This window comes from Carcharodon carcharias, chromosome 19, assembly GCF_017639515.1.
Source record: "Carcharodon carcharias isolate sCarCar2 chromosome 19, sCarCar2.pri, whole genome shotgun sequence".
Taxonomy (NCBI): domain Eukaryota; kingdom Metazoa; phylum Chordata; class Chondrichthyes; order Lamniformes; family Lamnidae; genus Carcharodon; species Carcharodon carcharias.
The window spans coordinates 95,491,165-95,504,028 of record NC_054485.1 but is presented as its reverse complement, the minus strand read 5'-3'; the positions used below and the strand labels follow the sequence as shown (position 1 = coordinate 95,504,028).

Sequence of the window (12,864 nt, the reverse complement as noted above, 5' to 3'; positions counted from 1 at the left end):
GAAACGTCAACTCTTTTCTTCTCCGCCGATGCTGCCAGACCTGCTGAGTTTTCCCAGGTAATTCTGTTTTTGTGCCGTCTCTTATACCCAGCACATCCCTTTGAATGTAAATTCTCATTGTATCACCAACTCCTTTGATCAGCCTCTTCCCTTTTCATAGTACCAATTTTATTAGTAAGATAAACATTGCTTAGTCTTTGCTAGCCAAGTGCCAGATTTCACTCCCCTTGAATGCTGTATTCAACTAAATGCCAGTGCACTCTACTGCTCTTAGATCTCAAAACGAGTAGACATCAAAGCACTCAGACGAGCTGGCTTTAACCCAGTTAAGACACACTCACAGACTAAACCTCTATTTTAAATGCCATTACCATTAAGTCAGGAGATCAACCCTGGTTCAATGAAGAAAAGTAATTTCCAACAAAATCATATACATTAATAGCTTCATGAGACCACTACAAAGTCAGAAAAAAGGAATGAAACCGGAGGGACCACCTGGCATCGACCTAGACACCAGAAACGACAATGGCAATCTTGAACCTGCAAAGTCCTCTTTGGTAACATCTGGGGACTAGTACCAAAATTGGGAGATCTGTCTCACAGACTAGTCAAGCAACTGCATGACATAGTCACCCTCACGGAATCATATATTACAGATAATGTCCCAGACACCACCATCACCATCCTTGAGTACGTCCTGTCCCACCGGCAGGACAGACCCAGCAGATGTGGTGGCACAGTTGTCAACAGTCAGGTGGGAGTTGCCTTGGGAGTTCTGAACATCGACTCCAGACCCCATGAAGTCTCATGACATCAGGTCAAACGTGGACAAGGAAACCTCTTCATTACCACGTACCGCCATACCTCAGCTGATGAATCAATGCTCCTCCATGTTAAACACCACTTGGAGGAAGCACTGACGGTGTCGAATGTACTCTGGGTGGGGGTCTTCAATCATCAAGATTGGCTCGGTAGCACCACTACTGACCAAGCTGGCTGAGTGCTAAATGACATAGCTGCTAGACTGGGTCTGCAGCAAATGGTGAGGTAACTAACAAGGAAAAAACGTACTTTACCTCATTCCCACAAACCTGCCTGCTGAAGGTGTATCTGCCCATGACAGGTATCGTTAGGAGTGACCACTGCACAATCGTTTTGGAGACTAAGTCCCGTCTTCACATTGAGGATACCCTCCATCATGTGTGGCACTACCACCGTGCTAAATGGGATAGATTTCAAAGAGATGTAGCAAATCAACACTGGGCAACCATGAGACGCTCTGGGCCGTTAGCAGCAGCAGAATTGTACTCAAACACAATCTGTAACCTCATGCCCTGGCCTATCTACCACTCTGCCATTACCATTAAGCCAGGGGATCAACACTGGTTCAATGAAGAGTCCAGGAGGGCATACCAGGAGCATTACCAGGCTTACCTGAAAAGTGTCGACTTGCTGAAGCTGGGAGCGCAGGATTACTTGTGTGCCAAATAGCATAAACATCAAGTGATAGACAAAGCTAAGCGATGTGGCAACCAATGGATCAGATCTAAGTTCTGTAGTCCTGTCCCATCCAGTCGAATGGTATGATAGTGGACAATTAAACAGCTCACTGGAGGAGCCGCCACAAATTTTCTCCATCCTCAATGATGGAGGAGCCCAGCACATCAGCGCAGAAGATAAGGCTGAAGCATTTGCTGTAATCTTCAGGCAGAAATGCCAAGTGGATGATCAATCTCGGCCTCCTCCAGTGGTCTCCAGCATCACAGATGCCAATCTTCAGCCAACTTGATTCACTGTACGTGAGATCAAAAAACGGCTGAAGGCACTGGATGCTGCAAAGGCTTTGGGCCCTGACAATATTCTGGCAATAGTACTGGAGACTTGTGCTCCAGAGCTTGCCATGGCCCTAGGCAAGCTGTACAAATACAGCCACAGCACTGGCATCCACCCAGCTATGTGGAAAATTGCCCAGATATGTCCAGTCCACAAAAAAGTAGGACAAATCCGACCCGGCCAATTACTACCCCATCAGTCTACTCTTGATCATCAGTAGAGTAATGGAAGGGCTCATGGACAGTGCTATCAAGCGGCACTTGGTTAGCAATAATCTACCCTGACACCTAATTTGGAATCAGACAGCACCACTCGGCTCCTGACCTCATTACAGCCTTGGTTCAAACATGGACAAAAGAGCTGAACTCCCAAGGTGAGAGTGACTGCCCTTGACGTCAAAGCAGCATTTGACAGAGTGTGGCAACAAGGAGCCCTAGCAAAACTGGAGTCAATGGGAATCGGGGAAAACTCCATTGTTTGGAGTCATACCAAGCACAAAGGAAGATGGTCGTGGTTGTTGGTCAGTCATCTCAGCTGTAGGGCATCACTGCAGGAATTCCTTAGGCTAGCATCCTTGGCCCAGCCATCTTCAGCTGCTTCATCAGTGACCTCCCATCATAAGGTCAGAAATGGGGATGTTCGCTGATGATTGCACGATATTCAGCACCATTCGCGATGACTCAGATAGTGAAGCTGTCCATGTTCAAATGCAGCAAGACTTGGACAATATCCAGGCTTGGGCTGACAAGTGGCAAGTAACATTCGTGCCACACAAGTGTCAGGTAATGACCATCTCCAACAAAAGAGTATCCAACCATTGCCCCTTGATGTTCAATGGCATTACCATCACTGAATCCCCAAATGTCAACATCATCCTGGGGATTGTCATTGACCAGAAACTGAACTGGACTAGCCATGTAAATACTGTGGCTAGAAGAACAGGTCAGAGGCTAGGAATCATGTGATGAGTAACTCACAATCTGACCCCCCCACCCCCAAAAAAGCCTGTCCTCCATCTACAGGGCATAGGGCAGGATTATGATGGTATGCTCCCCACTTGTCTGGATGAGTGCAGCTTCCACAACACTCGAAGCGTGACACCATCCAAGGGAAAGAAGGCTGCTTGATCGGCACCACATCCACAAACATTCATTCCCTCCACCACCAACGCACAGTAGGAGCAATGTGTACCATCTAGAAGATGCTCTGCAGGAATTCACCAAGGCTCCTTAGCACCTTCCAAACCCACCTATAATCTCAAAGGACGAGGGCAGCAGACTGATGGGAGCACCACCCACCTGGAAGTTCTCCAAGCCACTCACCATCCTGATTTGGCAATATATTGCCCTTCCTTCACTGTCGCTGGCCCAACATCCTGCAATTCCCTTCCTATCAGGACTGTGGGCATACATACACCACATGGACTGCAGTGATTCAAGAAGGTAGCTCACCACCACCACCATCTCAGAGGCAACGAGGGATGGGCAATAAATGGGATGGGCCCAGCGAGTGAAGCCCACGTGCTGTGACTGACATTTTTTTTAAAAATGTAATGCCCTGGTATCCAGCCTATAACTGGATATATTAGCTAGTTGATGTAAGTTATTTGGATTTTCAAAAACCTTTGATAAGGTGCCCATAACAGAAGAATTAATAAGGTCAGTGTATTGGAAGTCAGAGGACCCAAGTGGCAGAATATGTTGCTAGATAGCTTCAAGACGGTAAACAGAGTTGAAGTAAAGGGTAGTTCCTCAGAGTGGCAGAAGATGAGAAGTGGTGTTTCACAAAATCAGTGCTGGAACCACTGCTGTTCACAATTTACATGAAAAATTTGAACTTTGAAACCAAAAACAAAATTTGTAGAAAGCAACAAATTGAGGTGGATAGTCAATAATGGGAAGACTGCAACTCAGGACAGGAATTTAGAATAAAAGTGACTTGACTGAAACTGTGTTAAGATCCTGAGGGGTCTTGAGAGGGTGAATGTAGGAGAATCTAGAACTAGAGGTCACTTTTTAAAAATAAGGAGCTGCTCGTTGAAGACAGATGAGAATTTTTTTTCTGAGGGTGGTGAGCCTTTGGAACTCTGCTTCCACTGCCTTTTGAGGAATAACGTCTTCGAGTAGTTTTAAGGCAGTGCTAGATAGATTCTTGATAAGCAAGAGGGGGTGATGAAAGGTTATTGGGGATAGGAGGGAATGTAAAGCTGAGGTTTCAATCAGATCAGCCATGATCTTAATCCGAAGGGTGACCCATTAGAGGTTTTTAAAATTGAGAAGTTTTAATGGAGTGGATACGGAGATAACATTTCCTATAGTGAGGAAGGGCTGATTCAGTGATCCATTGCCAGGTCTGGCCAGACCACACAAGGCTGTATTGAGTACTGCTCTCCATTGTTAAAAAAGCTATTGAATCATAGCCAGAGAATCACTATTCAAAGACCATTCAATAATGCAAACGGAGCAGCAAAGACATCTTGGACCAAATAGCCATTCGTGTTGTCAATGTAAGAGGGGAAGCGTTTTATGCTGGATGCATTCCAACATATGACTTGCATCTCACTATCTGAATTCATTTCCATCTTATTCAATTTAAAAAATCTGCTTCTTTCCACATTGTGTTCACAACTGGCTCTCAATCTCCGAATAACATCTGCACGTTGCTGTGCAGCATCATTGTCCCGTGCATGGTACGACATCCATTATGCATGCTATCTTTTTGTTTGCCTTTTCTAAGTTTCTTTCACCAAGTCACTTCACAGGCATATAGTTTCTTCTGAGGAATAATCCCAGTCTTTTGTGCTATTTGGTATGAGGTGGTTTGGATGTTGTAACATTGGAGAGGTTGGTGTTTTTACTCTTGCAGTGGATGACTTGTCTTAACACATGATGGGGTATCAACAGTAACTTCATGGTGAGCTGCTTTGTAGAACAGTGTATGCCTACTCAGCTGTCTTCATTGTCATGTAGGCCTCTCCAGAAAGTTCATCATAGACATAACACTGGATACCCTAGCACAACCATTAAAGACGACCAGTTCTGTCAAACTATTTCCAGTTTGTTTCCAAGGTAGACTTGGTAGGGGCTCCAGACTGTTGCTGCATCTCCAATTTGAGATGGGACCAAAGTCTTGTCAGCAGAAATCTTGATATTTATGTTGTATTTAGTTATATTTCTCCCTAAAAATCCTAGGATTTTCCAGAATGGTTTTATGAGGCCCCTTGAGGAATAGCACCTCATCATTCAACTTGGCACTCCTCCAGCCTTCTGAACTCAACATTGACATCAACAGCTTTTGATCATAACCTCAGCCTCCCCTTTGCTCTATTTTCTGTTTTGCTGGGTTGATCTTGTCTTTTCCTTTATCGCTTCATTGTGCATTCAGATGGTTGCTATATAGCAGGCTATGTTTAGATAGTTGCTATATAGCAGGCTAGTCCAACCCCTAGCTCGCTATCCAGCCTGCCATGCTCACGGACCCAGTTTTCAAATTACCACTTAGTGAAGTGAAAGATTCAACAAGGAGCTGACCCTCCATTCAGTCCATTTCTGTCTTGTGTTTGCTGTCAGCAGCAGAATGTAATAGTTCACAGTTATGCATTAAATTTCATCAGCCACATGTCTGCCCATTTTACTATCCTGTCTATGTCCTCATGAAGTTCCTCTTCTGAAGGTTCACTTTACGTATAACGCCCCGTTCAAATTTTCCTGATACTTTGAACTGATTTGGTTGATTTTTCCCAGATTACACCGGTATTGCTAACGTAAATGAGTGGTAACTCTACACCCAGAAATCCAGGTCCTGAACTCCCAATCAATAACTGAATATTTACTGATATAACATGTGCTGTCATTCTTGGCATTTGACTGTTTCATTGCCAGAGTTTAACTTACATTTTTTTGTTGATCAGTTGGGCAGGAAGAAGTGTTTGGTGTCGATGGTTCATCACCTTTACTGGATCCTAAAATTGGAGCTGATCTGAGCAAAAGTGATGTTGTATGGGAGTTCACTGGCAGTGATAGAAGGCTTCTAACTATCTTGGATTATGTTCCTAATTACTCTAAACTGGAGCCAAATGAACAGTTCAAATTGCGTTTACGTTTTAATGTGTCCACTGGCTCTCTGAGGATAATTAATGCAACATCTAGAGACCAAGGAGTTTATAAAATCACTGTAGATGGAAAACTGAGAGGAAGTAGAGTTTTGAAACTCATTGGTAAGTAATTCCATAAATTTGAAAGTGATGCAGCTTGTGAATTATTGACTACCAAACTTAAGAAACACGAGACAGGATTTGTAGTTGTTGCTTTTGTTGAAGACAAAACTAGATTCCTTATCTGTAAAGAAAGACAAAAATAAAAGGCGAAAAAATGGATTGTAGCCCTTCAGACCCTGTCCATTGCTGCAATATGTCTCTTATCCTGTGGAATAGGGGGAATAGATGAAGAAAGTATTGAGGTTAAAGTGGGAAGAGGAGAGATAGGATGGAAGATGAGGGGAGAGTAGCATGGAGGGGATAAGGTTGGTGTGAGGATGAGGCAGAGAGAGGCTGGCAGGATCAGGAGGTGGGTATGGAATAAAACCTTCAGTTCAGTCCACAACTGCCAAATTGCCCCCCAAGTATTTGTATTTGACATGATAATTTTTTTGGACTGCTCGCATTGCCTTTTCTAAAGCATTATTTTTTTTTCTCTTGGTTGCTCAGTGCTGACAGGCAGCTGGAAACCTGGGAGGCAACTGAGGAGGATGGGGCACAACTGGTACTTCTACATTTTTTTTGGAAGTCCACAGCCTCTGACAACTGAATAAGCTCAGTTCGTGAATCCTTCCCCAGAGCTTTAACATCTATATGTGGACTTTTGAGAACTTTTGTTCACACAGTATTCTGCCTGTTGTAACTTCCCCGCTCTCATGTGATCCCATTCAGTCAACATTTCAGATGCCACCAAACATTTTGAAATTCCTTACGTTTTGAAACTTCTTAAATAATCACTGGTGAGGCACAGGATGATCTCGGCAATAATATGAGCAGAGATTCATTTAAAATACTGAGGCCTCAAGGCCCTATGACCCCAGGCTAAAAGCTCACATGGATTCCTGTAGAACAGAACCACAGATGGAGCAAAGATATGAAAACTTAAGTGATCATTTTAATAATACACTCAACCACTTCTCAGGTCTGCACTTAATTGCTTCCATTGCAGTACCTAACTTGATCAGATCTCAAGAATGAAAAGAACGCAGCCATACTGCACATATCCACCTCTATTACTACATCAATGAACTGAATAGTCAACTCAACCTTTACCTTTTGAACCAATCTGTGCTTACTTTCAATTATTTTTCAAGCGCCAAACAATTTTGTCCTGGATTATTGTTTCTAAAAGCTTTCCCACCACTGCCATTAGGCTGCCTGACCTGTAGTTGCTAGGTTTATCCCTCTCCTTTTTAAAGAAGCAATTGAATGGTTCACTCTACATGCATTGGGGAATATAGGTACAGCAAACATCTCGGAGGAAATGCAGAAGACCCACTCGGAGCTTGTTGCTCCCAGAGCCAAGCTGCTCCAGTGTAGTGATGACAATGTCATTTACACAGAAAAGAAAGATAATCCTAAAGTGACCATGTACAGTCCACCTGTTGACCAAAGCATAAAATACTGGACAAGCTCAGCAAGTTGAGCTGCTTCTGTGAAGAAAGAAGCAGAAAAATATTTCAGGCTGATGACCTTTTGGAATGTGGAAAATGTTAACTATTTCTCTCTCCACAAATGCTGCCTGATTAATTGAGGATTTTGAGCATTTTGTATCAGGTGTCCAGCATGTGCAGGATTTTGTGTTTTAAAGAAGTGGAGTGATAGTGGGAATCGGCAGCAGTGCCATCGCACAGCACCTGGACAATGCTGACAGTTTTTGTGATAGGGTTATGGCATTGGAAGTTCAGTTCCAGATTGATGTAGTGAGGTATGTGTGAAGCGCAGAGGTCTTTTTAGTTAACTACACTAACTTAATGTGAAGCAGTGATGTCCTTATGCACAGTCCTATTTAGCTGTTCATTCATTGTCTCCTGCAGAGCCACTATCTGAACCTTTGATCAATGATTCCTGTGTGAATACCACCATTGAACTGACTTGTCAAGTTTCTTTGGGGAACGCGAGTTCCATTCAGTGGTGGAAGGATGGTGAAATGATAGTGAATGGCCAACATTATCAGTTGGTGCAAAACAACAGCACATTGATTATTTCTGAAGCCAATAAATCAGCCTATGGAAACTACACTTGCAACGTGGAAAACCCTGTTAGCAAGAGTTCACACACTCTTTCTGTGAATGGTGAGTCAAGCCAGTCAGTCAATTCCATTTAATAGTTGAAATCAATATTCCACTGATGTGCAATGAACTCTGCCTTGCCAAAGATGTGTTAATGTAAGAATCTTGTATCTTTCCACGCCAAGTGAAAGGAGTAGGATCGAAAATCACAGTTTGGTAGTGTCCTGTTGCACACACCCAGCACCAGAATAAAAAAATCTCGCAGTTTTCTTCAGAGTAAACAGGCTCCCAATGCAGGAAATGGAGTATTGCTGCAGTGTCGCACACCCTTCTGATCAGAGGAGCCCTGATAGATTGTTGGGCGGAATGGAGAGGACTTGAAACCATAGAAAAGTTATGGTGCAGAAAGAGGCAATTCAGCCTATTGCGTCTGCACCAGTTAAAAAAGTGAAAAAGGAAAACTAGCCGCTCATTATAAGCCCACTTTCCAGTTCCTGGTCTGAAGCCCTGCAGGTTACAGCATTTTGTATACCGATCAAATGAGTTGAGCGTTTTAGCTTCAATCACCAACATAGGCAGTGAATTCCAGATGCTCACCACCCTCTGGGTGTTCCCCTCTAATCCTTCTACCAATCACCTTAAATCTGTGCCCCCGGTAATTCACCCCTCAGCTAGGGAAAATGAGTCTTTCCAGTCTACCCTATCTAGGCCCTTCATAATGTTGTACGCCTCAATTTGGTCACCCCTTAGCCTCCTGTTCAAAGGAAAACAACTCTTGTGTATCCATAAAATCAAAGCAAAATATTGCGGATTCTGAAAATCTGAAATAAAAACAAGAATAAAAATTGCTGGAAAAGCTCAGCAGGTCTGACGGCATCTGTGGAGAGGAAGACAGAGTTAACCTTTTGAGTTCGTATGACTCTTCATCAGTCATGAAGAGTAGCCTATCCAATCATTCACAGCTGCCATTTTGAAGTTCTGGCAACGTTTTTGTAAGTCTCCTCTGCACTCAATCCACAGCAATTATGTCCTTCCTGTGATGTGGCGACCAGAGCCAAGTACACAATTCTAGCTGTGGCCTAACTAGTATTTTCCACACTTCCATTATTACACACCTGCTTTTGTATTCAATACCTCATGCAATAAAGGAAAGCATTCTATATGCTTTCTTAACCACCATGCCCACCTGTCCTGCCACCTTCAAGGACCTGTTGACATGCACTCCCTCAACTCTCCTCAATAACTTCCCATTTAATGAGTATGCCTTTGCTTTGTTTGCGCTCCCCAAATGCATTACCTCTCACTTTTCCAGGTTGAGTTCCAGTTGCCATTTCTCTGCCCACTCAACCAAACCATTGATACATTCTGGAGTTGACAGCTATGCTCTTCACTATCAACTACATGGCCAATTGTTGTGTCATCTACAAATTTCCCAATCATGCCTCCTACATGTAAGTCTGAATCACGAATATATACAACAAACAGCAAGGGCCCCAATACTGGCCTCTGTGGAACACCACTGGAAACCGTTTTCCATTCGCAAAAATATCCATCAACCATTACCCTTTGTTTCCTGCCACTGAGCTAATTTTGGATCCAACCTGCTACCTTCCCCTGTCTCTCCTGAGATCTTACTTTCCTATCTGGTCTGCTTGGTAGGACCTTGTCAAATGCCTTACTGAAATGGACAACATCCACTGCAATGCTGTCATCAATCCTCCTTACTTCCTCAAAGAATTCTATTAATTTAGTAAGAATGATCTTCCCCTCACAAAACCATGCTTTGATCAATCTGTGCCTTTCTAAGTGACAGCTTATTCCGTGTCTCAGAAATATTTCCAATAACTTGCCCACCAATGACCGGCCTCCAATTTTCTGGCTTATCCCTTGCACCTTTTTTTAAATATTGGTACAATGTTCGTAGACTTCCAATCCTCTGGGACCTTGCCTGATTCTAGTGAGGATTGGAAAATTATCCTCGGAGCATCCGTTATTCCTTCCCCATGGCTTCAAAAGCCTGGTATACAATCCATCCGGCCCTGGTGATTTATCCACCTTCAAGGATGCCAGCCCCTCTGATACTTCCCCTCTCACTATGCTTATTGTATCTAATATTTCGTGCTCCCCTTCCTTTTAAGTAGAATGTCTGCATCACCCCTCTCCTTAGTGAAGACAGAGACAAAGAGCTCATTGAGAACACTACCCACATCTTCTGCATCCACCCACAAGTTACCATGTACATCTCTGATAGGCCCTACCTTTTGCTTAGTTATTCTGTTGCTCTTAACGTACGAGTGAAACATCTTAGTGTTTTCTTCAATTTTACCTGCCAATATTTTTTTGTATTCTCTCCTGCTTTTCTGATTTCCATTTTAATTTCACCCCTGTAATTTCTATACTCCTCTAAGCTTTCTACAGTATGAAGTCTTTTGTGACTGTCATAAGTTTTCAGTTTCTGCTATATCTTGGCCTGTATACTTCTGGATAACCAGGGGGCACAGATTTGGCAGTACCAACCTTTTTTCTTTGTGGGGACATGTCTACACTGTGCCCAAAGAATCTCACCCTTGCCTCCCATTGATTTGACACAGTTCTTCTATCTAAAAGCTGTATCCAGTCTGCTCTCTCCAGCTCACCTCTCAGTTTTGTAAAATTTGTCTTCTGTCAATTTAAGAACTTTTAACTCCTGTTCTATCCTTGTCCTTTTCCATAATGATGCTAAATCAAACTCTATTATGGTCACCACCACCAAAATGGTCCCCCCCCACCGCCCCCCCCACCCCGAATACTTCATCTACTTGCACAGTTTCATTTCCTAAGACTAAATCTAGAATTGCGCTCCCCCTCGATGGGCTTGTTATTTGCTGGCTAAAAAATTTCTCTTGACTGCAGTTCAAGAATTTTGCACCCCCTGTGCCCTTCACATTGCTCGTATCTCAATTGATTTTAGGGTAACTGACGTCCCCAATGATTACTACCCTAATTTTTTTGCACCCAGAAATCTGTCTACATATTTGTTCTTCTAACTCCCTTCCACTATTTGGGGGTCTATATAGCCTCTAAGGACAGAATTTTAACAATGGAAGGAAGATTTCAGATGGGGCAGGAGATTAAATACACAAATTGTCAGTCCTATAATGCTTGTATTCCTTGGGTTCCTTGTATTGCTTGGGGATTCCATAGACACCCATGTGGGAGACATAGCAGATCCATCGAAGCTGAATTTTCTGCAGCGGGTGGTCTCCATGCTGTTGAGATCAGTGTAATGCAGGACCTCACTATGTGATTTTTTTTTTTGTCCTGCAGTCGCGTTTTCATGCTGGGCCTCAGGTGTCTGGTGGAAACCCCAAGCACACTCTTATGAAGCACCAGATGGCATTAGTCTCGAGGTTGTAGAAAAATTCTCACACCTTAGTGAGCTCTTTAGGGATGATTATTTTGAAAATATAAGTGGACGCATCCAGAAAGCAAGTTCTGCCTACAGCTGGCTCCAGGATCATGTCTGGAAGCAGAATGGCATTAAGCTGAAAATTAAATCAAACTCTACATCACCTTTATCCTCACCAGCTTGCTGTATGGCACAGAATCCTGGCTCTGCCACAGGCACCGATCAAAGCTCTGGAAGGCTATGATGCAATCAATGGTTCAAGAAAGTTCAGTTGCTTCAGAATTAACTTTTCTGCTTTGGCACCAGATTAAAAGTGTATATTTTGGTGCTGTGAGCTTTGGACAATATTACCCTAGAAATGTATAGATTATAACTATTAACCTTTCTATTATGGTTACTTCAATTATTTAATTCTCTAATATTCCTACATGAATGTAAATTGAGCACCTTAGACAATCTGATCAGTAGTGCCTGGATTGTATGAATTATATTATTCACTCCACAGTCTCCTTTGTGGAAAAGCAGTGTTTTTCATTTCATCTCCCCCACCACCCCCTGCCAACCCTCGCTGTATTAAGTCAGTAGACAATGGAATGCCCTACAACCATGACACAGGTTTTCCTTTTCAGCCCCAGAGTATCAGAGCTTGGCTCACAAAGAACCAACGGCAAATTCAAGGGCCTGTTGCCCGTGACTAAATTCTAATTCGTGGACAGAAAATGGTGTCCAGATGTATAACGCATGCTCCCAGTGAACGAAGCTCTCTTAGTTAGCTGCAATTCTGACTGATTCTGTTTTGTATAAGCAGCTGTAGTTTCCGAAATTACATTATGGTCACCAGGAGTCAAAATGTATTCTTTAAAGTGGATCTGTCACAATGTTGCTCACAGTGCATCAGATGATGTGCTGTTTTACAAGGACAACATGTATTCTGCTGGTGAGATTGTTTTTAAACCACAGGATCTTCATAACAAATATACTGGGGATGGAGCAGACAGTACAAGTTGGGAACCAAAGATTTCTAGTGGTTGTGACGTAATAGAGCTGCCCCTAATGAGGGTGGTTAATTTTTCTAATGGTTTGTGTGTTGTAACTTGAATCAAAGAATATAAATTATATCACTTATTTATTGTAACTGTCTTGAATATATAAAAGTGAGCCTTTCAACTAATGTGCTCATTAGGACTGCAGCTCATGTACTTCTATTATATCCATTGCAGGTCAAGAGTGTGAGCCAGCAGCCAGTGTACAAATGATTGTAATTCCTGTTGTGGTGGTGCTGCTGCTGCTACTGGCAGTGGTGATATTTTTCTTGATGGTCTGTAAGTATTAATGCAGTTACAGGTTGCTTCAAAGGTGTTGTAATGGGTACCAGG

At 43.0% G+C, this 12,864-nt stretch overlaps 1 protein-coding gene across 3 annotated transcripts in view; it reads left to right on the top strand.

Annotated features, from left to right (window-relative positions):
* Positions 1-12,864, top strand: part of LOC121291660 (HEPACAM family member 2-like) — a 62,923-nt gene that overhangs the window by 26,991 nt on the left and 23,068 nt on the right. For 2 of the 3 annotated variants that reach the window (XR_005946047.1, XM_041213150.1), the window contains exons 2-4: positions 5,744-6,049; positions 7,906-8,163; positions 12,709-12,810. Coding sequence is in view for 2 of the 3 variants with exons in the window: in XM_041213150.1 (XP_041069084.1) it covers positions 5,744-6,049; positions 7,906-8,163; positions 12,709-12,810 (666 nt within the window). In the remaining variant the exon portion in view is untranslated. The remainder of the gene's footprint in view (positions 1-5,743; positions 6,050-7,905; positions 8,164-12,708; positions 12,811-12,864) is intronic. The other variant, XM_041213151.1, reaches the window with a different exon arrangement.